Here is a 27,212-nt window from a genome sequence, read left to right as displayed (position 1 = left end):
AAGCTGGAAGACCCACTCTGCTTTGCCACCCTGTGTAACCACAGGCAAATTCTCAGGGAAGACAAGACTCCCAAGAAGACAGGCAAATGCTGACTTTATTATCCACACAGCATTATCAAGTTTTGTTTAACCTGTATCCTATGGTGACAACATGCAGAACAAAAGACAAGAAACCATATCTCAGTGGAATTAGCTTTTATTGAAGAGGGGAAAAAAGGTTTATGTGTAGTTGTAGGTTCTTCCATCCATACTTTCAAAATGGACTGGAAACAAAACTTGCTTAATCTTTACTGCAATACCAAAATATTGGTGGGTTTTATTGTTACCCTTTTAAATAAACAGCAAATTATATAACTAATTGCCATGTTCAATAAATATTTTCTCTCCTGTACCAATTAAGGGGAAATATTCAACCTAGTACAATTAAACCCCTGATTTTTAGTTTTAACTTCAAATATTATCCACTGTGTAGCAATTCAGAAACTTTGTCTATAAAACAGAGACTCAATTTTGAGTGTACAAGGTTCTCCTTTTCCCAGTCAGTCAAATACCAAATTTTACTCTAGCTCAAATAATCTACACTCAAAGCAACTACCTGACAAATAAAGAACAACGAAACAACACAAAACAAAACCAAGTCCTCTGGTTCATGACTATCTAAGTAAATCTGTCATTACAGAAAAGGCTCAAAGTCGTTACTTGTTTATCAAAGTAATAGGTAAACATTTTAACAGAAACATTAACGAGTTACTTGGAAATGCAGGTTTCGATTAAAGTATCTGAGTGTGTATACTACATATGACATGCAAGCTTTAAAAATACCAACGCTCTCTTCTGATTAGTCAGGAGTCCAATTGTTTTAAAAACAAAATAGGAATGACTTCCAAAATGTATGAGCACTTTGGGGTCTCTAATTCATTTTCCTTAAGATGCTTTACTACACAAAAACTACAACAATTACAATATTTAAGAGTATTACAATAAGAAGGGATGGAAAACAGGAATACTTCAACTGAAATATGTATATTCTAAATGAACCAAAGATTTGTAAAAGAGCTGGATGGAGGACAAGGAAGGGAGGATGGGAGGGAAAGCAGTAGGGAAGCCAAGATGTGAACTTTGTATTTAAAAATCACGTCCTCAACTGTAACTTCTGATCATCAGTAACGCCCTGCAAAAACAAAACAAAAGACAACACCAGTTACTACACACGAACTGAACCCACATCATCTCAGCTTTCTTGCTTTCACATTCAGAATTCCAACTGATCACTTAATACTAGTAACAACAAGGTTCAAGCCAGCCAGATTGTATTTATGCACATGTATTTACTTACTTGGACTATAGGAACGGGACCTTGATCGTGATCGGTATCGGCTATAATAAGGCGATGGTGATCGTCTCCTTTAAAGGAAATGAAAAAGAAACCCAACAACATCCATTATGAAAGAAGCCTTATTCACATCACTTCTACAGAACACAACCATTTTCTCAGCACTGAAATACTTGGCCTGCATGAATGATTTCAGCTTTATTTGGCTGTGGCTTAGTTATTTAACAAATGCTTTTATATTTCTCTATTTGATGTGTTTAAAACTGTTAGATACTCCCAGACAAAGAATTTATTAAACTCTCACTAGCCCTGTGAACACATGAAGTGCTTCTCCAGATGCCTTCAATTCTTGTTGAACAACATTCTCTGAAACTAGATAACTTTCAAAACAGTGAGATGGTTATGAAATGTCAAGCATTAAAAGTCCCATCTACAAATAACCCCTTTTGAAACAGCACTGTGTATCAGCTGTCCCTGGTTCTATATACAGCATGGAAAAATTACTTTCCTTTCTATCTGTCCACTAGATTTACAGGGCACATGCTCTACCTCCTTCAGGTAGCAAAATTAACCTCTTGCCCAACTGTTCACTATACAACTGAATTAACATAAAAACTGGAGATTACGATCACTTATTAATCCCACAAAGCCTAATGCAATGAGGCTCTAACACACAACAAGCACACATACAGAATCTTGCTATGAATGGAGTGACAGTTTTGTCACCTAACTTTTCAGGTTTTCCAACAAATCCACTGTTTGTACAGAAATCAAATAAAGGCTAGGTACCTGTATCTGTAGTCATATTCCTCATATCTGTCATATCCTCTGTCATACCCCCTATCATAATATGAGTCACGGCGACGACCGGCTCCACCGCCACCACCTCCTCCACTACTATTCAGGAAAAACCAAAAAACACAAAATCATCACTTTATACATCTACTCTTCAGCTTGATTAAAATGATTTAAAAGCTTTTTTAAATTGTTCTTGTAAATCAAGACACTTAAGATTATGTCACGCCAAAACAATCTCAGAATGAAACACTGACAGAAAAACACCTTCAAAAATAAAAAAGCCAAACAAAAATACCAAACAGAAACCCCACCAGGGATTTGAGCCTAATTCCCAGAATAACCAATTTCAGTAAGCTAAGGCCACATTAACTGACTGTGCTGCATATGTGTTGTTTAAAAATAACTCATTTTTTTATAAATAGAGGCAATAAATTACAGTAGAATTTAATAGTATACCTGAACCACAGTAAGGAGTTCTTTCCATTAATAACTTTGTAATAAGATACAACTAGCAAAACTCTAAAATTTCAAAAAATATCTGTAATTCTGTTTCTTCAACCAGACTCCAAGCATTCAATTTAAATCCATTTTAGTCCCATTACAGGAAATGAGTGAATCCTTACTGTGTTGGCCTGCCCATGTAGATCCCCGGGGTGGGTGTATGTGCTCTTTTGGTGATTGAGTAATCCACCCGAATCCTCCTGCCATCCAGCTCCATACCGTTTGCATGCTCCATTGCCTGCAGGAGACACAAGGAACAGGGGCATGAAACCTGCAACCTACTGGTAACTGTGGAAGGCTATGTATAGAACACATTATTTTCCATCAGAAAAGCAAGTCCTGCACGTGTTTTATTTTGACTGGTTACTAGTGCCCCACTGTGGTGAATGGCTCATCTCTGTCCCCTGGCCCGTTTGCCATGCTACAGGACCACACTGGGGTGGCGGACTAACGTGATACACAATCCTTTAAGAGAGCACAGTGCTAACCACTAACACAGTCACTTTCCCTAGACTTTGTCTTGCACCCATCAGAAAGGTAGAGCTGAAAATCAAAACATCTTTTTTTCTGAAAACTGCATCTTTCCTCCCGCCGTCTCTGACCCAGAGGGGACGGGCGGATTCAAAAGCTGTGCAAAACAGTGGCTTCCTGTAGGGTGCATATGGCCGGATTACTGCTAGTCGGCTGCCATTTCATGCTCTCCCAGCCTCCTGCCATCTCCCTTACAAGGACCTACTCCAGCAGAGCTTAGTAAAATGGCGGGTTCAGCCTACATGGATACCTAATTACAACCTTCCTCCCCACTCACTCTGACAATAGCAGCTCGCTAAAGCGATACACAGAAGGGGCTGCGCTTGAGAAGCCTGTGCCTTCAGAGCCGCCTGCAGCCCCTGCACATACTCACTGGGTGTTCTAGCCCCTGCTTCTACTCTTTGAGAATCAATACAATGGCCTTTCACAAACTCAAAATCCTGAAATTAGTTTTTCAAGGGAGCACAGTGTACTTTTGCAAATTATATTCAGGCAACAATCACTTTACAAAAAAACCCAGACCAAGCCCACAGCCGTAAGAATTTGACAAAGAGTTAACGCTGGACTTAAAAAATATAAAACTTTGCAAAACAACTTTTTTTTTTTTAATCCTTTCATGAGCTGCTCTGGGATCTCTGAAATACCAGCACACACCTCTTCATGTCACTAAGCACAGCACTCTGCCCAACATACACTATTCGTATTTTCCATGTGTGGAGTGTTACAATCTTGAGTTAAGGAACACAAGCACTTTGCTATTATTTAACTGTGAGGAGCCACACACAACCTCAAAATGAGAGGGTGCCTCTTTACTTAAGTAGAGCTTTTCTTTTTGTTTTTTTAATTACATAATGAAGCAAACAACTATTTGGAAATTTACCTTTTTGCTGCTAACAAGGACTTACTGAATTAACACACAACTCAGAGGAGGAAACAAAAATACGACACTCACATGATTTAACTGTGATGCCCCCAAACTAGAAGTGACTGAATTATCACTAACCTATTTAACTACACTTAGTTTGGTGTTAGTAGTGTTGTTTATATCTGTACTACATCGCCACCTAGTGAGTTCTATTCCCGCACAAAAATAAACCAACTACTTTTGGCTAACTGCAAGGCAGAGCCAAAGAGGATATAAAGTCTTTCAGCACACACTGAAGTATGTTTCTCGAACAGAACGGGAACATTAACTTTAGTTTCGCAGCCCTGAGACTTTTTTTAAGTCCTGTTTCACAAGGATGATCTAAACTAAACTAAACTAAATTTTTGCACAGATCCTAGGAATCTATGTGCACACAAACCTAAAAATGAAAACTGCAAATAGCTGGTTGAGAAATTAGCTTCATGATGAAAAGCATCTTTCTGGAAATGCAGCAACATGCAATTTTGAAAGCTAAGGACACTTCTGCTACATGGCATTTTTATATCTCATCAGCAACTTGCAGAATAATAAGCTTAACTAACAAGAAGCCACCTCAAATCCAGAATATCTGGCACATCATTTAGTTAAAAGAATAAACACCTTTTTAAGAGGAAGAGTTTTTTGACATAAGGATGATACAGAGAACAGCCAACATAACAGCAAGACAGATGAAGAGCTGGTTTTGAAGCTTGCTTCTTTTGAAAGTACCAAGTACGTGTAACATTTCAGTGGATGAAGATCAGTTCATAGTTACCAGTCCGCACGAAACCCACACACCCTGGTCACAAAATCTAATTACCTACTCAGTATTAAAACTTTTCTTAGCTTTCAACAGCTGCCATCAACAACTGCCAACAAAAGAAATAAATAAAAATAATCAAAGTATTTATTAAATATACAGACATAACAAAGCCTTTTACAAGTTTCGACTGTATTCCCCGAGTGCAGAAAAGCCAAAAGCCACACAGACATTATGAAGCTAACAACAATTGATAGTATGTATCACAGTCAGTAACTGGAAATTCCTCCCAAGGAGGTTTTTAAATTCTCCGCATTATTCTTAATGCACACACCAGGGGTTTTTGAAACAAAGTATTTACATTGTTGGCTAAGGACTGCTACAATAGGACCAAAAGCCCTATTTGAAAACCTTGTTTCAGCCAAGTGATACAACAGTAGTTATTTTCTACAAAGGCCGTAAAACCATTTGTGCTTCCAATTTCTGAAACTTTTGTGTTTTCTGTTAAAGTTAGAACAGCTCATAATCAAATTTTGGATTTAAAATTTCATTAGACCAGAATGCAATAGTCAAAACAAATTTCAGTTTGCTTTTCTTACTAGTTTTGGGTATGCACAAATGCTGTGTTAAGAACATGTAAATGTCCAAGGGAAAAAAATTGCACACTTGCTCTAACACTGCAGAAGACATTCTCAAATACTGTTTAAGAGACAGAAGTGTATTTTCCAGATCATCACATGAAACATTTTAAACAGAAAAACAAAAAGTTCAAAGGGGTTTGAGACACACAATACCCTCTTAGAAGCCTTCAACTCAACAGTCCACTTTTATTTCAACCTGGATTTTCTTCCAAATATGCAAATGTTGTTAGAAGACTTGCACAGCTTCTTCACAGTGATGGTAAGCAAGCAAACAGGATTTCTATAAACATGTACTGCTAGGTTTGGTTGCAAAGCCTAAGGAAAAAATGACTTTGTAGGCCAGAATACGCATCAATACGTGGTTGCAGTCAGAAAACAAGAGAATGAGATTGGGAATGGCAGAGGTAGTAATTCAGCCTTAGAGTACAGTTTTAAACCTTCAGCAGGCTATCTATAATAACAAAACTCCTTCGAGTGATAATGCGTAAAGTGCTAGTTTGACAAAATGAGCAGTTCCCAAACTACAGGATCACAGCCTTCAGTGGCTCTAACAGATAGAAAGCAAGCATTAAATCTAACAGATTTGTATTTCATTTTATATTTATTACATGTGGTGCTTTCTACATGTATTAGCAATTAGGTAGCACAAAGCAAGCTTGGAAACACAGAACTTTTCATATATGCACAAATTTGCAGAGGTGACTGGTACTTAAGCAATCAAGAGTTCACTGAAAAAGACGAAATAATCTTTCAGCCTGGATTATGCCAGTAAGAGCAGCTTGGACAGGGACAATGTGGGAAATTTCTGCAACCTGCACTGTGATCACTGGGGGAAAGGGTGTGGGGAGGAACAGGGGAGAGGAGACTTGGCAGTGGCAGAGCTGATGTCACAGTCACTTGACATTTCTACTATGGAGTTCAAGATACCACTGGTATCATACAAGAGATCATAGAGTCTATTATTTCAAGTGAGTAACTGCTCTGAGTTACTTCAATAGCGTGGCATCACCACAACATTAGTGATGCACAGACTGAATACAACCAAAGAGTCAAGCACGAGCAATATATGTTGGGACTACTGTGAAAATGTATTTTAATGATTTGAAAGACATAAGATACTGCCTTATTCCATTTGCTGATTTTGGAGAGGGTTCTGACTTGTTTTCTACTCAAGTCCTTCCCATATTGAATGTAATGCTACCCATGAAAACATCATCTCCACTGTATCACAGGTGCAGCATGGGACACACAGGCACAACAGATTAGCCCTTCACACCACAGTATACTGGTATCACCAGTTCAAGTCTGGATTTTAATGAGGACATCTGAAAGGACCCTATGGAAAAAAAACCAACCCAAACTGATGGGATGAAAAAACAAACTATGAAACCCTTTTTTTTCCCCCACTTACTGTGATCTGCTAAGCTGATTTCAAGTGTTCATGTCACTTTTGAACAACAGTCAATTCATATTCTCTAAGGCTTTGGGGGTTTTAAACCATTATCAGAATACTGACAATGATAATATTTTAAAATATAATTTTCTGAGCTTAAACACCTATTGAGTGAATGTATACTCTTTAAAGTGTACTTTAAAGAGTTGCAGAGTCAAGAAATACAGAATTTTAGAGAACCAGAATGAGTAACTGGGTATGTTTCTGCAAGCATTAATGATTTCATGGTATTTCAGAGTCTCCACAAGTCTGCAACTTGTAATTCCAAACATTTGAGACATTCTTGTGTCTTTTTCTGGTATACTAAGGTCCCTTTTGATACCACAAACAGTACTTAAAGCATTTCTTCAACAAGCTATGGAAGAAGTTTTGGCCAATAATGGTGCTTCTAAGATGGTCTGCTTGCACCACAGATTAAATGTCTTACAAATTAAAATGATAAACCCTGTTATTCTGGTCTCTGGTAACTGCATTATGCTAATAGTTCAGTTTGTCTAGATAAAGTTTGTACTGATTGCTAATGAACACTACTTCAGAAAACGGTTCTGGAAGGTGGTCAGAACTGCAAATAGCATGTAACTAGCATAAGAAATCAGAAAACACCATGTTGCCAACAGCTGCCGTAGCTAATGGTTGTCAGATGAATTCTTGCTACAGATATATAGTACATTCACAGTATTCTCAAAAAACAATACCTCATTTTCTGAGTTACTAAAAAGCTGGATAGTGGTGTATTAAATCCCTAATAACTGTAATACGAATCATCTCCCTAGAACTGCCAGCACTTTTTACTCATCATTCTCAATTTATGGTTAACCCAAGATAATCAATCCCCTTCCACCAACCTTCCCACCACTACTTCTAATATATAAAAGCTTGGGTTCCTCTAAACACAGAAAGAAAATCCTGATGTGATAATCAGGTGAATATCCTCTATAATTTAGTGTAAATATTGCAAAATGACAATATTATAACACTGGCTCAGTGCCAGCATCGACAATACTTAGAACTATGTAAGAATGCCAATTTTGAGAAACAGGTCTTGAACAGATGTTTACAGATCTTGACCTTTGCATAATGTTGCACATGTGGCTCTAAAGACTGAGCAGAAGGATGGCCAACATAAGACAAGACACTGCAACACACAAGACAAAAAAGCAGTACCAACTATTACTTAGAAAAGGTTTAGGGTTTTGGGTTTTTTTTTATAAAGTAAACCAACATAACTTTACAAAAACCAAAAAGCACTACACACACAAGAAAGAATACCCCTTCTCCTAGAAAAGGGTAGTTAACAACGTAAGTTTTTTAAATAGCTTTTGAACTAGCACAGCAGAATGAACATTACCACAGCAAACCCTCAGGGTTTCCGGACAATCATCTATCAATCCTCAACATCTGTGAGCATCTTCCTTATGGGTCAGAACATAAACAATCAGCTAAGTACTATGTTGCAAAAACCAGGCCATTGCAGAAAGGCATTTGATGGAAAAGAAACCTTCAGCCAGACCATACAGTTTCATCACAGTAGTAGAGCTTCAGAGTAGAAGAAATTCCACAAGAAATCTCCTTTACAATGGACACATGCATCCAACATTTCTTTCCCACTCCTGTTAAGGTGGAATCACTGAGGGTACTGTGATGCTCTGACAGCTGCTCAACTAGTAGTTCTGAAAAAGTAATAAATCTCTGCTCCTCTTTATAACTAAGATGATCATAAACAGTTAACAACTAGGCTGCTAATCAAACTGAAGTTCTGAAAGTCTAAACCAGCTTAAGTCAAAATAAACTTTACTGTTGCCCCTTTGTTACTTTTAGGATACAGCAAAGTACTTTTAAGAAATGCTATCTTACATGGCCCTGAGGGACCTCAGCTGTGATAGAAACCACTCAGTACTGCTACTGAACTTTCATATTAAGTGTTTGAGAGCATGTCAACTTATAGGTGTCCCATTTTACCTCTCCTGGAAGGACAATAGTAGAGATAATGGGAAATCCTTATCTCTCTGTAGAGTTCTACATACATATAATTCGTCTATGACTGCTTTACGAAGGCTGAAACATACTTCTAACATCTCAAGTTTTATATTCTCTTTGTTCAGATGCTCAGGGTGTTGGAGGTTTGGGGTTTTGGTTTAGGGCTTTTTTAAGAGAAAAGGTATTTACTCAGAACAACAGTAATTCAAGTGTCATTGTTTTTATGCATATTCAACTTTTCAGATCTGATCTACCTTCCACACAGAGAATTACTTCATGTCCTTCAAGTGTTCTCCTACAGGACGTGCCACAGAGTTTCATGCCTGTAGCTATATTCCCTTTTTCTACACTAGCTGCCATTCAATGCCATCGTTAAATTCATCTTCAAGGTCCATGAAATAAGTCAAACAAACAAGTTCTTCTCCCACTGTTTTTGCCAAAGTACTTCAGTTATGCATATTCCAAGCGTTGGGAAGTTTTGCACCCTTTCCCCCTTTTCACGCACTAGCCCATTGGAGAGAAAAAACAAAAGGGTTTAATTACATTCTCAATTATTTCAGTTCCTGTTCAACATGCTCATCTTTATTTCCGTATTTTTGACTGTACATAATATCCTATTTTTTCTCTCTGCATTCCAGTTTTGCCGTATCTGCCAAAAGAGCTTTATACTAAAATAAATTACTTCATGCTATTTACACGGAACATTTTAAGAAATGCATGGTGTCATGCATGACCATTGTCCATGGCAACAAGGAAAAAAAACCCTACTTCTGAAGATATATGAAGCTGTAAAACAGACAAGACTGGCACACGGATGTGACAAGAAATATTGTGCAAGTATTTTGTACATTAAATGTTCTACGAAACAGTTTCAAAATCCTGCTGAGCTCAGAGTGCAAAGAAATACAAAGCTGAAAGTAGAAGACAGAAGGCCACAAAAGATGGAATATACAGCTATCCACCCTATTAACTCCCCTCTCTACCTGTGCGAGTGATAGTGGGGAAAATACAGAAGGGACACTAAAGGAAGTTTTGTGTTCTTTTACTTACCCCTAACAACCTGCAACAACCACACATATACAAACCCTACTCTTCCCATAAACTGATTCTCTGTGTATATCATAAATCAATCAAAGATGAGAACTGATTCTAGTTAAACCAATTCATCCACAAAGCTATTTTCATTAAAATATCATCAGCTACCATCAGTTTTCATTTTTCAGCTACTGACAGTAGGTTCCACAGCTGTTACCCTCCCTCCCTTCAATGCTAAGTGAGAAATCACATCCAAACATTATGAATACACTTGACAAATGTAAACAGAATCACAGATAATCTGAAACATGTGCCCAAGAATACTAATCCATAAACAAGATGCTTGAAGTCTGTGACTCAGTTTGCCCAAAATAAACAGATAATCCCACACTGAAAGCCTAAAGAAAAAAGCCCAACTTTTGAAAAAAGATTTTTTTTTCAGAAAATTACTTTAGTTTTAATAGCAATTTCAACTACAAATTTCAGTAAATGTAGTAAAGCTCACAGTATCCTTCCTCTCACAGATAAAGTACTGCTTACTGTCATAAACTATAATACAAGCTGCTGTTCATATGTTTCGATTCTTTCCTTACAGATCTATTATACTAACAACAACTCAGTCCAACTGTAAATAGCTATCTCCATAACCAGCAGACACTGACCAAGGCAGAAATTGAGACAAACCACATTGTTTTTCAAATGCATGATGATGTGCTTTTAAAGAAGAAAATGTAAAGCAAAGAGAACCTTCAGAACTTTGGTAGACAGAGAAAACTATTCTGAAAAATTAACTTTCAAAATATTTCAAAAATACTAAGAGGTTTCTAGGTCTAAAGACTTATTTTCATTTTGAAGTAAGAGACTAAAATCAATACACAATGTGCATTAGTGATTCAATGCAGCTCATGCTCAATATTTACCCAAGCATCAGAACACTGAACTAAAATGCTAACATGCTCAAAAACACCATGTTGTTTGAATAAAGTATTTTAAACTAATCTCACTGTGAAAACCTGCTAGTGAAATATACATCAAAAACCACGGGCTTGTTTTTCACAGAGATAGTGATGAAGACAATGCACAAAGAGCACATCTGTTACAAGTCGCAAAGTGTGAATTTACCTCTTTAGAATCATCAATTCTCTCAAAATAGACGAAAGCAAATCCTCTTGATCGTCCAGTCCGTTGATCATAAACCACATTGACACCAGTCAGAGGTCCATAACGGGAAAAGACTTCACGCAAATCTCTCTCAGTGGTATACAAACTGAGACCAAACACTCCAAGGCAGGTATTAGGATCTGGATTAGCCTGGTAAGACAAATGTTCAACTCCCATTAAGTTTATAAAAAACAAGTTAAACATTTGCATATCAAAATTTCTCAGTTATTAACCATTTTTAATCTGAAGAAAACTACACATGGTTTATTACAAAACTTAACTTGAGCTGTTACCATTTCAATATTCCCATTTTCAAAAAAACCCACCAACCTGTTTTTATGGCATTGTAGAAAAAAAAGACAAAGAGGAACCTGTGTTGGTAAAGAATTCAGTTGATAAAAATTAAGTATTATTACAGAAAAGCTACAGAATTAACAGCAACCTATTTTATTAGTTCTTCACACTTGAGTGACCAACAAGCTACACAGATGACATTAATGCGTGCTAGAAATACGTCAGCCAGCTTCAACTCCCACCATCAGTCCTTCTGCACCATCACCATCAGTACTGTGCACACTGGCTCCAGTTGCACACAATAAATGCATTTGAGCTCTTCAGCACCAGAAGCTGAACTATAATTTAGTGTCCACCAAAGCTTCCTCCCCCTTCAACATTTCATATCCAACTATACTGAAAGTCAGTATTCACATTTGAAAGTTTCTCTTTCCACTTGTGAGCTGGATGAAAGCGACCTGCTTCTTTTATCTAGAGAGTAAGAAGTGTTGAAGGCCAGTTGTGTGAAACTCGTCAAGACGACTCATGATTCTTTAACACGATGTGGGATATGGATCTACTTCATACATGTTACTTCAACTAAAGGAAGTCAAATATGAATTTTTCTGCCAACTGCTTGATGCTCAAATGGAGACCAGTGATGTTCCTTAGTGGCCAGTGTTGGGCCTGACACTGTTCAACTTCATTCTCAGTGATGTGACAGTAGGAAAGAGTGCACCTTCAGCAAGTTTACTATCGGCACCATCTGTGTGATGCAATCAATACACCTGAGGGAAGGGATGCCATAGAAAGGGACCTTAACAGGCTCAAGAGGTGGGCCAATGCCAACCTCATCAAGGTCAGCAAGACCAAGTACAAGGCCTTGCACCTGGGTTGGGTCAATCCCAGGCACAAATACAGGCTAGGAAGAGACTGCATTGAGAGCAGCCCTCAGGAGAAAGACCTGGGGGTACTGGCTGATGAGAAGCTCAACATGACCCAGTAGTGTGCGCCTGCACCCAGAAAGCCAACTGTATCCTGGGCTGCATCAGAAGAAGTGTGACCACCAGATCAAAGGAGGTGATTCTCCTCCTCTACTCTGCCAGAGTCCAGAGGAGGCCACAAAGATGATCAGAGGGCTGAAGCACCTCTCTTACAGAGACAGGCTGAGGGAGCTGGGCTTGTTCAGCCTGGAGAAGAGAAGGCTCCAGGGAGACCTTAGAGCAGCTTCCAGTGCTTAAAGGGGGGCTACAGGAAAGCTGTACAGGGACTTCTTATAAGAGCAGATAATGACAGGACAAGGGGGAATGACTTCAAACTGACAGAGGGGAGATTTAGATTAGATATTAGGAAGTAGTTGTTCACTGTGAGGGTGGTGAGGCGCTGGCACAGGTTGTCCAGAGAAGCTGTGGCTGTCCCATCCCTGGCAGTTTTCAAAGCCAGGTTGGACAGGGCTTGGAGCAACCTGGTCTAGTGGGAGGTGTCCCTGCCTGTGGCAGGGGGGCTGGAAGTGGATGACATTTAAGGGTGCTTCCAACACAAATCATTCTGTGAAATTGTACAATTTCTCCATTAGGTTTAAGGTTTCTCTACGTGCTACAGAGCTTACCTAATTCAAATTCCACTGTAAGAATTATTAATTAGCATTTTTTTCAGTTAAATTTCTGGCACGTTATTCTAGATTCAGTTGTTTAAAACAGCAGCAACAGTCACAGGGATTTAATGTTTCTGTTAGAATAGTAACTGGAAGTTGACACAGTCAAAACGTGTTTCAGATTTTCAAAGCCCCTGATGCACAGTAATTTATGCCTCAGAGCTTGCGTTTCAGCCTGATTCAAAGAACAAACATATTTATATCTTCTGTCATGTTCTTTTCAGTGCTTTTGTTCAGGAATCCATTTTGAAAATAAAATGCCCAAACTATTCATATATTTGAAGTTTCTTTCATTCTTTCCCTTTGCCAAACTTTAAACTTTAAGACATGAATCTTTTACAATTCCTTGTAATATCTGAAAAGCAGAACACAATCTAGCAGTCTGTCATTTGAAAGTTTTAATTATAGAGGTTTAAGCTTCTTTAATAATAAATATTTCAATCTACCTGATAATTCAATGGCACTAATAGCCTTCTTATCGCTCAAACTCTCGTGATTCTAATGAAATCCCTCAGTCTTTTAAATCATTGTTTGGACATGCCCCTCCACACAGCATATAGCAGTATACTGTCCTTTTTTATACATCCCCCATACACTTAAACCCAACTACATTTTCTAGGCAAGAGAAATACTGAGAATCAGTCTCCACACCCTAAGCAGCAAGTGACAGTTACATCACCACTGGAAGCACTAAACTGACTGCAGAGGACTAAAGGCTTTTATAGGAGGGGTTTTTTTTGTACTGCCTCCTATCAACACAGTAGGCAAGTTCTCTCTACAAGATCAGAGGTGGCAAAATTGCTAGCAATTTTCCTGGTGTCTTCAGTACCTTGTTATTGAGGGGACCCAAATATGGCTGACTTCAGTTTCAACACTACTAGAACTACTCCTTAGAATTAATGTGAAACTCTCTGAAAACAAAACTGTTTCACAGCCACTTCCAAGGCAAAAAGTCTTCTTTGCACAGCAATATATTCTAATATTTCCTAAAATAGTAAAGTGGATTTGTTCATCTCTTACCAGGAAATCTGCTAACTCTTTTCAGTTATTCCTGCCAATTTTCAAGACATTAGAGTCATATTTACTACATCATGATTACACACTGGCAACAATCCACAAGACGTGTAACTATGAACATTGCTTCCCAACAGCTTAAGCCACTGTACGTTAGCACTGTTTTAGTCTTGCCCTTTTTCATATGCTCGTCTTCTCCCTCACACCGGTATTATCTGGTCCTGGTGAGCTGTTTTAACAAGGCAAGCCAGCAAAAAAAACTATACTCTTTTCCATGGGATTACTAACAAACTAAACCAGAATAAACCTAAAGGATCAGGAAGTAAAACAGCCCTCACGAAGAAACAGGCAGACCTGTGTTTAACAGCTCTCATTTAGATCAGTCTGAAGCGATGTGGAACCAGAAGCTAAGGCACTGAAACAGATCATAAAGGCCATTGGGAGAAAACTCTCAGAGTGACCTAAGATGTTAGATCTTGGGTGGTGTACTTAAAATTCCTCCTGTCCATAGAGAGATACTTCTCATTTACATTTTGAGAGACTTGCTGATCCTTTTCTTAACTGTAAATTTTCCTATTACATGTTAATAATACATGGGTTATTTTGTCAAGTTAAAACCAATTTAATTACTCACAAGTATAAAATCACAAGCAACCTTCAACACAATGTACTGTTTGTTATTAACCAAATAAACACTTCAGAATTTTCTTTGTCTTCTCTAGTCAATCTTATCAATACTGTACATTTGCAAGCATGCACAGAAAAGGTGCATGCTTTTGGACTACACTGGTGTAAGCAGTAACTGGTTTTTGATACTCAGCCTTGATGAACATGACATACTCTGCTGCCAGTGTGCCTTCTCCTGTTGGACATTGGAGAATGACTACGGCTCCTTCGGCGACGGTATTCTGGCGTGTACGATCTGCTTCGAGAACGTCTCCTATGGGAATGAGAATGGGAATGGGATCTGGAACGAGTGTAACGTCTGTGCGAGTGTCTTCTGGACCTGGATCTTTAACAAAAAGAAAACTTTTAGTTAGGCATATGCAGATGGTGTATTGAACTGTCAGCCTTACATTTCCTGAAGAAAAATCTATTTATTTTAAGATACAATTAAAATAGCTAAGTTTCGCCTACTTTGCACATCTGAAGATTGTGTGGATCTCTAATAACCTCCTTGGTAGCATCATTTTTAACTTTGTGAGAGTGCTTCTGGCATACAACGAGGATTACATTCATGACAGTTTTCAGGAAGTTCAAAATTAAAATTTTTATCAGCTTGGCTGCACATGTAACTAACACTTGCACAATGATAGAGAAACCAGATATGCCACACTGTAAAATACTGTCTTGGCTGTAAAAAATGGAAAGATCTAGCAGCACAACAGTGAAGTAGTATCTACAAATGAACTTCCACCTAGACTTTAAAAGTATTCAAGACCAAAAAAAACCCTGCTTAACTCCTGAAACATTCCTTTGCAGATATCTGGCAATGATTAGCTCAATTTTGTTACAGAACCATAGAATACCAGGTTGGAAGGGACCTTAAGGATCATTTGGTCCAACCTTTCCAGGCAATGCATGACCCAGACTGGATGTCCCAGCATCCTGTCCAGCATCATCCTAAAGCTGCATGATTTAAATACAGGCATTATGTTAGTAATATGGCTAAACACTGCAAGAAGCTATAACATTAGGCTGAACTTTGGGAATTAAGAGCACAGTAACTCTTTTTCAGCTGCCCTAGTACAAAGCATATATAGGTATACAGGAACAGGGAAGATGGAATACTGACCTCTCCCAATAACTGTGGGAGGGGATGACAATGACAACATAATACTGCGCAATGCCTCTTTTCCCTCTGGAGCTACAAATTCCATTTTGTCTTCTCTCTCCATTGACAAAAGAAGGATTTGGTAGCTACCCCCATTTTCACCAGTAAAATGGTACAAGAGAGAAGATAGGTGGTATAAGCCAGGCAACACTGGGTTCAGGTGTAACAGCTTATTTTTCTCCTTCCTAGTAGCTGGTGCAGTGCTGTGTTTTACCTTTAGTCTGAGAACAATGCTGATAATACATTAATGCTTTAGTTGTTGCTCAGTAGCATTTACCCTCATCAAGGACTTTTCAGTCTCATGCTTTGCCAGTGAGGAGGGGCACAAGAAGCCAGGAGGAAGCAGAGACAGGACACCTGACCCAAACTAGCCACAGGGGTATTCCATAACACAGCATGTCATGCGCAATATATATACTAGGGGAAATCACCCTTCGGCCCGAATACCTGCTTGGATTGGGCTGGGAATTGGTCAGCAGGTGGTGAACAACTGTAATGTGAACACATGGTTTTATTGTTTTTTTTTCCTCTTTCCTTTTTAGTTTTATATTCTCTCCCTTTGTTATTTCCCTTATCATTATTATTACTAGTAGTTTTATATTATACTTTAGTTACTGGACTATTCTTATCTCAAGACGTAGGGTTTACATTCTTTCGATTCAACTTCCCATCCTGCCAGGAGAGAGGGAGGAAGGGAGTGAGCAAGCAGCTGTGTGGTGCTGAGTTACTGGGTGGGCTTAAATCAGACACATACTTGGGGGGCGGGGGAGAATATGACATCTCTCCTCTGTTCTTAGCAAACTCTCTCAGAACTATAAAACTTGGCCTCTGCAAACATACACTTGGGATAAAAAAGGACGCAGAAGGACATGTGCAGCATTAAAAAATGAATTTAAATCTTAAAGCTTCCAGAAATCAAGCTCTCCATGCCCATTTTAAATCACAGTTCTCAGATTTTGTTTATAAAGCCTCCAATGAAGGAATGTCAAGAACTTCCCAAGTAGCACCTTCCAACAGTTAGAAAGCTTACTCCTTCTACCTAACCCAGACTACCTTTGCTGAAGTTCTCACTTGACTTTTTTTTCCCCAAGAAAGAGAGGTCCGCACAAAAGTCCGTCTCCCCAGAAAAAGATCTGGGTGAAGGAGGCAGGAGCTTTTACAAAACTGAGACATAATCCCTTCTCGCTCTCTTCTGGAAGAGATAAACCTACACATTTGTTATTTCTACATTACTTCTTTTATTTATATTACTTTCCCTATTCACACCCATGCTTTATTACTCATGAACTCTAATCTCAACTCGGTCAACGTATATGACTGCTAACATGGAAATTAACATAGCCCTGGTTAATGCACCTCACAAGGTTTATAACTTTTTCCAACAGGGGAAATCTTACCAGTATACCCAAAAGCAGGCATAAGCAGGAACACTATATTAACACAAATAACTTCATGGACCTACCTTGATTTTGATCTTGACCTAGAGTGCGATTCAGAATGTTTGGAGGCCCGCGATGGACTGCGAGATCCTGACCTGCTCTCCGATTTTACACGAGCAGGACTCCCAGCTGGAGATTTTGACTGGGAGCGAGACTCCTAACAAAAAAGATAGTATTAAAAATGGTATTGGTTGTATAAATGCCTAACTCCTAACATTTAAAGTACAGTAATTCTATTATACTGATTGCTCCTGAAAAACAAATGGTTAGGCAATACCCTCCAAAACAAATTTCATTTTGCTAACCCACTGTTAATATTGTATGCTTTCCTCAAATAGGTCCCTGCTTGAACCAGATCACCAATTCTCTATTAACTAAGTAATCATGCAAATTCATCTACAACTTGATCATACAGACACTGGAACATAAACCATACATTTACTTAACCTAGGACCCATTCATTCTTCCAGATTCTTTTAATTCTACTTCACTCTTGCTTTCTACTTTTCTTCATTCTTCATTGAGTTTTTCATTTTTCATACTTCGTGTATTCTTCCCCAATTCAAACAATTCATTATAGCCTTAAAAAAATATTCAAGTGCTTCTATCTGACCAATCTTCTGTTCAATTTTTTCCCCCATTCAATTTTAATTTTCTGATCTTTAATACTTTTCATTAGCCTTCTTTTATCTTGATTTATCTTCCACATTCTTGGAAAAAACTCTTCAATTTCTTCACGAACATTAACCTTAATGGAAAAAGAACATTTAGTATATTTAAGCACGTGGGGATTATAAAACTCTGCTGGAGTTCAGATGTTATCTACCAAATTGAAAAGCCAGCAGGTAAAGTGCAAGAAACTATTTTATAAAACAACTTAAAAAAAATACTCTTTAAAAATGTATATGTCTATGGTCTAACAATAAGCTTACTGAGTTCTCAGTGCTTTAATCTATTTTCAAAGCTACCCTCCTCCCCTTTCAGAGTTTTTGTAAGATACACACATACACTAAAAACTAAATAGCACAAATAAAGTACTGATACCAATAACTGTGATTCCCCCCTAAAATAATAGCTATGTAATTCTCAGTATCAAATATTCCCCATTCTACTCCTACACACTATTACTTTAGACACTCAGTTCAACAGAATGGCCAAAGATTTCTAGTCAAAACCTATCTATGCACATACTTACTCGCGTAATACATGCACACAGATATATGCAACAATGCATTTTTCTTCCTACTTTATCTTCCTCATTGTTATCCTGTTTTCCTTGCATACAACTTAAACCATATAAAACAAGATATGCAATAGTACAGTTCAAAGCAATCCAACAGAAGTAAAGACAGGAGGGTTTTTTTCTTGCATGGTAATGCACACAAGAGAAAAACTAGGAAAACGAGCAAACAAAGAAAGAGCTGGTTAGGATTTCCTCATGTTTCAGTTTACAGCATTTCTAGGGAGCTCAGCTATAAAATCCTCTACAGAATAGTATGCTATATAAACCTGTAACTACAGAAGTGCAAAATTCTTAATTAAAAAACATATAGCAAGCCCCCCCCCCCAAGTATGAAATTTCACATTTATTAGCATTTCTCCTCCAGCCCGTCCTCACTGTATTTTTATTATTTCTTAGTCTTTTTATGTCCAGACTTGGATTTTCTTTTGCAGTTAAATTCTGTACTACTTTGTGCTGAAATTCTTTTCAAAGGATACTCTCCTCGCATTTAAAGACAAGACATCCACCAGAAATGGAACCTGAGAGACTTGGGTATTATTAAGTATTACAGCTATGCTACCTTTCCCCTTTATCGCAATAAAAAGGACAAGGGACACATGCAGAATGTCACCTGCTGGGATAATTGACCTGCCAAACTTAGCAATGAAGACCAAATTTGAAGCTTGGCTGGGACACATGGACCATATAATCAGGTCTACATTACAGGTTACCATTACAAGCTACTGATCTAGCTACATAACTTTCACTGAAATAAAATGATTTTTTGTGCACTTAACTATTACATATTTATTTTTACACTTGAAATCCACTTATCACTGTAAAAACCAATTTCCTTTTATAACCACCAACTTGCTTTTTAATCACTTTGCCTCTATTTTTGTACTCTTCATTGTTTGAGTTTCCTCAATTCTTCCCTTTCACTTCATCCCCTGCACAACTATTACCCATTTCAGAACTGTTTCCACTTCCCTCCCTACCAAAGTGATCAGCAACACAGATAATCCTGATTTAGAAAACCTCCTTCAATAAAAAGACAAAGAATTCACCTCAGTTACTCTTTCATGAGAATACTGCTTTCTGCTTTGTCCATACTTTTTACAATTGAAAGATCAACTCTTCAACAAGAACAACTTTGGAAACTTGACCAAAACCAATCCCCCAAACCAGACAGTGCACAACCTAGAAGTGCTGGGAGGTGCCAAAAATACCAAGGACCAAATCACTCCCATACAATGTAAAAGTTAGTGTCCTTAGCTATTCAACTAAATCTTGTCACACCAACCATACAGTTTCTAATAATATCAGTTAAAACAACGAATCTGTATTAAATTGCCAAAAGCAAATGTTACATCATTTCATGTAGGTCAAGTCCTTTTAGAACTATCTGATTAGACCTTTTAGGGGCTGCATTCACAAACATACAACTTCACAATTGGTATGTCAGAGGTGACAGCTAAATTCTTACATGTTTCGAACTTCCTCAAACAAAGAAACCGTAGATGTAAACTGCAACTAAAGAGATTACCTGGTGGTAGTTGCATACTGTGTCTGTCAGTGGCAGGCAATTGCATCTCATCTCCTGATGCAACACAGATCGCCTAGTTATATCTCCTACAGTGCTTCAAAAGGAGAGACTAACGGAACCACAATAATCTGCTGGAGTTTAAGGATTTAAGGATGACGCTGGAAAAAGTACCTAATAAGATTTATAACAGCAATTCTACAGGCAAAGATTAAGAGATTCAGAGCTTCAAGCAGTCACAAAGAGATATTTTAATGAATCTTCCTCCTCTACTTCCTACTATAAGGAAATAATTACCAACTTTATCTCAGTTTGTATCATAGACTGACCCAACTGTTCTGCATAAACAATCTGTACCCACTCTGCAATACGAACAAGAAAATTAAACAGTTAACATTCCTTCTTAGTACATCATCTTTAATGAGAGAAAATAGACAGCTCTATTACCCAAAACTTCCTAGCCAAATCTTGGTTCTGTACTCATCTTTAAACAATCTATACATGCTGATCTTAATTCCATCATTATCACAGGAATTAATTTAAATACTGTTTAAGAGCAAAAAGGATTAAACTTTTTCTCTGGATCCTCAACATTTTCTTATCTTTCTGTTCTTAAGATCCTCAGCTATTTAATGGCCACAGATAAGGCCGCATTTCTTAAACCCAGTTTCTCATCCCACAATTTTCTTATAAAACAGTACATATTTCAATGTCTTCGGCTTTATCATGCAAATGTCTAGTCACTGGTCTCACCCTTACAAACTTATAGGCAGATACTGACTGTGACCTTGTCAAACTATCTAGATTTGCTGCCACTAAAGCCTGTAGAAAAAGACAGTCAGCTAACTCCTTAACATTCTTCAGCTCTGACTTTCCTTTCAAAACAAATACTATGTCTATCAGTAACACTTTTCCCAGGGCAAAACAAAACAACAAACAAAAAAACCCCACCAAATATCCCACCTAAACCAATCATTTTAAAAACCTCAGTTGTAACAGCTTGCTTCCTCAGAATACGATGCGGAGGTTTCCTCAAGTACACACGAGGAAATGGGATTGATGATCCACCAAGAAATAAAACTTGCAGCCAAAGAAAATATTGCAGGTAAACACCCAATCTGAAGACTTCGGCTTCAGTTACTGATTTTCTGGATAAGATGATGCACAGCTAGAAGTACTTAAAGAGAACACTGGAGACTATTTTTCATCCTTTCTACCTTCCCTCTTCCCAGAAAGAGCAATGTGAAATAAAATGGTATGGAAAGGCTATTCGACTGTCCCTCCTCACCTCATGATCACATAAACCCAGTTACTTAACAAGTATCAACTTCAGATGGTCCAGTTGAGCAAAATGTCAGTCACGTAAATGTATTTCATCTGTACTGGTGCAACTGTTTAGATCACGTAATCGAAGCAAGTTATAGCTACCATTTATCTTCCTCACATCCTTCAAAATAAATGCTACTTTCCAACATAATTACTGTTTCAAATGCTTTTGAAACATTTCAATGCAAAGTAGAATTGCAGAAGTCATTAATAAGTATCCTTTCAGCTTTCCACCTTTCAGAAAAGGATACGAGAAACAACATGAGAAAAACAAAGAAACACACCAAAACAAAAGGCAGTATTCTTTCTTTTATACCACCTTTCTGTCCTCCAACTTCTGTCACTTCTTACCTTACCCTTTCAGAGTACAACAGAAAGAATATCAAAAGTTAAAGTAAGTTTAAATTAGGCTGTCTATAGCAAAGCACAGCAAGTGCAACGGGAAGATGAAAATCATTAAATCACAGAAATTTCAGTTTAAATTCATTTGACCTTGTTAAGAAATACACATGGGGTGAGAAAAGAGGACAGGACAACAAGTAGTCTAGCAGTACCCTTAAGCCAGCAAAACAACAGTTAAACCTTACACAAACCCAGCCCAAACTCAAGAAAGAAATTAAGTTGAACTTCGTAATTGGACAGAAAAATTTAAACATTTGAAAAAGAAACAGAAATTTAAAGCAGCCTACATTCCCTGGCTAAAACTGTCAATATAACGACTTTGTATTAATCAGAAAGGACAAAATTACATTTTCATAAAATCACAGAATATTTAGGGTTGGAAAGGACCTTAAGACTATCTAATTCCAACCCTCCTGCCATGGGCAGGGACACCTCACACTAAATCATGCCACCCAAGGCTCTGTCCAACCTGGCTGTGAACACCAACAGGGATGAAGCATTCACAGCTTCCCTAGGCAACCCATTCCAGTGCCTCACCACCCTTACAGTTCACAGTTTAACCACTTTTTTGTCAGGAATCTACCAACCTTTCCTGTAACACATGTAATTTTTGCTTCATACTCTGTTCTGTCAGTCATTACTAAAAATATAACTCACCCCTTAATTAGCTATTCTTCTATAAATATTTCAATAGTATATGTAACATGCTTCTGTATAAAAGGCAACTCATAAGTTATGCTATCTTGAAGACATGCATATTTTAAAAGTTACCAACATCAGCAAACTTTATGCACTTCTCAGTGATACTGCTCTGATTAAAAGGGAAAAAAAAAAAAGAGGAGGAAGCTTCAGCAAAAAACTTTTTGCAGCTGCAAGTTAATCTCACTGAGGCTTGAAAGTATGCCTCTTCAGGGAGGGTTCTGTACTCGCTCCTTTATCACATATATAAGATAGGAAATGGAATTTGTTTTCAAGAAGAACAGCGTTCCCAGATGATATGATCCAGAACAATACAGAATTCATTAAGCTTAATAAAAAAAAAGAAAAAAGGAAAAAAGAAAAATTTGACTTCCAAACAAAGTCTCCTTTCCCACACTGGCCATTAGAAACCGCAGCACTCTCGAAGCAGAACTCCTGAGTATAAGCAGACCCTCATGCCTGTATTTCAAAAGGTATGGAATGCAGCACGCCTTTACTTCCACAGAGGTGGCAGACTGCCACTAAAGGTGAGACTGAATACAATAGCTAAACAGCCTTCTCCCCTATCATCCACCCTCCCCCCAAGAAATGATTTAAAAACTGATCAGATTTAGGCAACTAACATTAGAACACATATGAAATTAAGTATTTTGCGTACAAGCTGCATGAAGCAAATACAGTAAGTATTCACAGTTAAGCTAAGCCAAAAGCTGCTTGCAGATATATGAGCTTCAACAAGATGGCTCACATGCAAAAATCTTATTTCTTCAAGGACTTTATTAGAGTGAGATCACGGTGAGATTCTGCAGAGCAGGAAGAGGTATCTCATTAGGATGAAGGAAGACAAAGAATGTGGAGTTCTGTCTTTATTCTGATAAACAGTTTTACCTATTTAGACAAAAAGCACATTAATATTGGTAGAAAACTAATAACCTTTTAAGATTATTGATTTTAATCAAACATCAGAAGCTAAACCAATTGATTAGTTTCAAGTGGAGCTCCTGCAGTGACATTTGTTCACACTCTAATTTGTCCACTGCTCTGTGGAACATTTTAATAAAGCTGCATCACAGAATGCACCCCAAATGAATGACGTGCTATTAAAAATAACAAGAAATCTGAAAGGAAATAAGAATTGCCTATCATCTGACAGCAATTATATATATATATATATATATATATATATAAAACAAAACCCAAACAACATTCAAATGTCTAACCTGCTAAGAAAAAAACATTCTGTGGTGATAAAATTCTATGACTTCCCCAAAAGTCAAGTCACTGGATAAGAAGCATGACTTAGAATGTTTTTTTTCCTCCTTAATCTCCATAAACTTAGCTTTATCTAGCACATCCACTACATTTCTCCTTTTGTCAATTTCTTTCACTAAATCACCATGTTTGAAAGAGGGGGTGTCTTCTGTTCAACCAGCCACATTCTTAATACAGAACTTGCTTATGCTGAAACAAAATGATACAAAACCAGAGCAGATGCTAATTAGTCTATTTATTAACATTAGCTTTTAAAAAGTCAACAGAAAAAAAAAGCTCAAGAACAAAAAAAAAAAAATCCCAAACGTATCTCTACAATGATTTTATCCAACATTTTAGAACTGTGATTTTTTAAATAGTGCAGCCTCATTGGAGTTATTTCCATGATTTTTTTTAAATTTCCTGTTCAGATTAATTAATATTATGATCTTAAAATAATAAAGAGGCAAAACATATGCACAGACAGTACCCGAAAGCTGCTAAAAATACACTTTTTTGAAAAAGTAAAATCCCTAATCATATTGTAGAGAAATCTTTGAATTTAACTGAATTATAATATTTTTAATCTTCTTTTTTTCATAAAGTAGCAAACCAGGAAAATAATTTCTAATTAATCTCTCTAAGACCAAGCTTATTACATACCAATAAGCACCTTCATCTTAATATCAGACTTCACTGCTTACAAGAGTAGTACGGATGTACTTTTAGGACAACATGCATCTGCATGGATAGAATACAAACAGACTTAAACTAAGCTTGAACTCCCTTACTCTTGGCATTTAGTTTTTTAAAAACATGTCACCCTATTTAGTATTTAAACTGAGGGGGACAGAACTGAAAGGGTACTCAAGTCTTATTTGTGGCAATTTCTTTTCAAACTTGTTTCTAGTTTCTGCAGTTCTTTCTTCCATTGAAAACTTATCCCATACCCTCTCAGTTCCACATGCCTGCATATACCAAACTGAAGCAGCACAGCATTCACCACCATGTACTAGAGTTCTATCCAACTGGGAACAGCAATCTAAAGACCCAAAGTTGAGCATGCTTAATTTTATGCCAGCAAGCACTTTCAGAGGAAATGAAATATAAAATGTTGCAGCCTGAAATATAATTTTGTATTTCAAGTATTTTGATAGCATCAACAACCAAAAAAGCATTACTGAAGGAAAAAAAAAAAAGTTTTTTTATTAATAGCACCAGAAAAACACCATAACCTGTAAACGAATTAGTTACCTACCATTATGTCCAGTTACAAAACCAAAACAAAACCCACTGGTAGATAAAGACATTGCCAAATGCCAGACTGATTGAGAAAGTCCAGTGTTACGGAAAAAAAAGAATTAAAGTTTTCCAAATAAAGATTCAACGTGATCAGAAGCCCTTGCCAACAGGTGCATTTTCCACCACCAAAGAAAGAACAAGCCAGCTAAGAAGCAGCAGAATCTGTTACACAGGACTTTTCAGACTCCACATACTCTCAAAACATTACTTCGCTTCTACGTTTGGCAGCATGCAGAAATACTGAACCTGCAAAGCTATATCAGTGCCATAATGCGAACAGATCCATTAAGGAACCTAATGAAAATGTTAAGTCAATGAACCCAACATAAGTATTTCCTAATAACAAATAGCAGCGGGAATACAGGCAATAATAATAATAAAATAATAATACTAAAATAATAATAAAATAATAATACCTCCATAAATCTGACTGTAAGATGGGAAACTGACGTAAAAATTTCAAAAGTTTAACAACAAAACACACTTATTGCTCAAATTTCTCAGACTCAGTTTTCCCTTCAGATATTAGCTTATCTAGCTGAAAAGACCTTAGCTATACTGCCATCTTTGTCCAAGCAGCCATCACAGAATAGATTTTCTTTACCTCACCTGAGGAAGCAGCGGCGGTCACTACACTGTCAAGTGCAGCACTCAACCTAAGCAGTGTTGGTTTTGGGGGTGTTTGTTTTCATTTTGTTTGTTTGGTCTTTTTACTAACATCACAAAGGGTAACAATAGTCGTGTAAAACAAAATATTAATGGAATGTGACACTACTCTTCAATAATTTCATTGCTTGTTTCCCCAAACATTAACCCTACATAAATAACTGCAAAGTTGCTGTCACTGGTTCATCAGAGAAAGCGACCTGAGCTGTTCCTCTAAAGGATCGCTTAAAAGAGTAAGCAACAACAAATCTCTGCAAAGTTAAAAGAGTAAGTAGAGGTGGAGTGAGGACAAAGCAATTCCTGCTTGCCCTGATCATCACTAAGGAAGAAAGCCATGAAAAATATAAGGGACCAGTCATACGTGTACATGAAAAACCGCAGCAATCAGAGGGGAGAGAGAAGGAACAGGCTTAACAAGGTTACAAAGCCACAGCAGCTTGTTGAGAGAAAGTCTCCAGCTGCGTGATCAATGCGTTTCAACGGTTTGACAACGAAGGCCATACCTCCCTGCCGGCTTCGGGAAGCGTAGCCCGAAGAAGATCCTGCCTGCGGGCCAGCAGCCAGGAAAGGCAGCGCACCTCTCACAAAAGGACCGGGTCTCTCGTCTCTTAGGCGGGCGTGGGCCTCGGCTACACCGCGCGGGACCGCGCTCTCCATGCCACGACCAGGGGGCCGATACTGCCCGCGGGCAGAGCGGTGACGGACGGGGAACGGCAGCGACCCCAAAGCCTAGTACCGGCACACAACAGAAGGCCGGACAATAGGGCGGCTCAAAACCACGGGAAAGAAAGAAAAGGGAGAGGAAAGCGGAGAGAAACACTGGGCTGCACCACCAATCCAAGCCCTGTTCTTAGATAAAAAACAAGCGCTAGCACGGTGGGGGCGAACCCGCACCGCCCGAGCGCAGGGCCCGCACTCCGGCGGGGGGGTGGGAAGGGGGTGATGGGAGAAGGAAGCTTGTGAAGAGTGAGGCAGCGCAGCTCAGCCTCGCGCTAGGCCAGTTCCTCAGCGCCAGGTCCGAAAAACCAACCAAGCAAACAGAAAAGGAGGCAGGGAGAGGAGAGAGATGCGAGCGGCCCAGGCCCACTCCAGACTCGGGCACTTGAAGAAGCCATTTTAGAGACAGGCTGCGTTGCCCCCACCCCTAGCGGGCCGGAGGAGGAAGAGCGCCCTCCCCCCTTCCCCGGGGCAGCTCACCCCCCTCCCATACGGCCCGGGTCGAGTCGGGACGGCTACTCACCCTCCCCTCGAAGTTGTTTTCCTCCACGTCGCTCATGTCGGCGAAGTCCTGGACGCGGGACTGGGCGAACAGGGACAGTAGTCCCAAGCAGCAACCGTACCCACGGCCACTACCACTGTTATTGTTTCTGTTATGACTACCGCGCACTGCCACCTCCCTCCCCCCAAACCCTCCTAAGCCGTCTCCCGCAGCACCGCAAAATGGCGCCTCCGCTCCGTGTGCGCCCGACACCGCGCGGGAGGCGGGGCCCGCC

The 27,212-nt window shown here is 38.5% G+C and overlaps 1 protein-coding gene across 2 annotated transcripts; it reads right to left on the bottom strand.

The window, feature by feature from the left end:
- Nucleotides 1-180: 180 nt before the first annotated feature.
- Nucleotides 181-27,212, bottom strand: TRA2A (transformer 2 alpha homolog). 2 transcript variants are annotated; one of them, XM_061370339.1, is made up of 7 exons: nt 26,960-27,212; nt 17,332-17,465; nt 14,876-15,047; nt 11,056-11,244; nt 2,755-2,870; nt 2,123-2,245; nt 181-1,404 (listed from the first exon to the last, which is right to left on the bottom strand). In XM_061370339.1, exons 1-7 carry the CDS (start codon nt 26,993-26,995, stop codon nt 1,329-1,331), a joined length of 846 nt encoding a protein of 281 aa, XP_061226323.1. In that variant the 5' UTR covers nt 26,996-27,212; the 3' UTR covers nt 181-1,328. The 2 variants fall into 2 exon arrangements, with proteins under 2 accessions (XP_061226323.1, XP_061226324.1); XM_061370340.1 differs by having other exon boundaries at nt 2,123-2,230; nt 26,960-27,210.

The sequence above is a fragment of the Neopsephotus bourkii genome, unplaced genomic scaffold (assembly GCF_033783945.1).
Source record: "Neopsephotus bourkii isolate Nb327-2 ecotype Australia unplaced genomic scaffold, CSIRO-AGI_Nbou_v1 NB_1539, whole genome shotgun sequence".
NCBI lineage: Eukaryota > Metazoa > Chordata > Aves > Psittaciformes > Psittacidae > Neopsephotus > Neopsephotus bourkii.
This window is presented reverse-complemented; position numbering and strand designations above follow the sequence as displayed.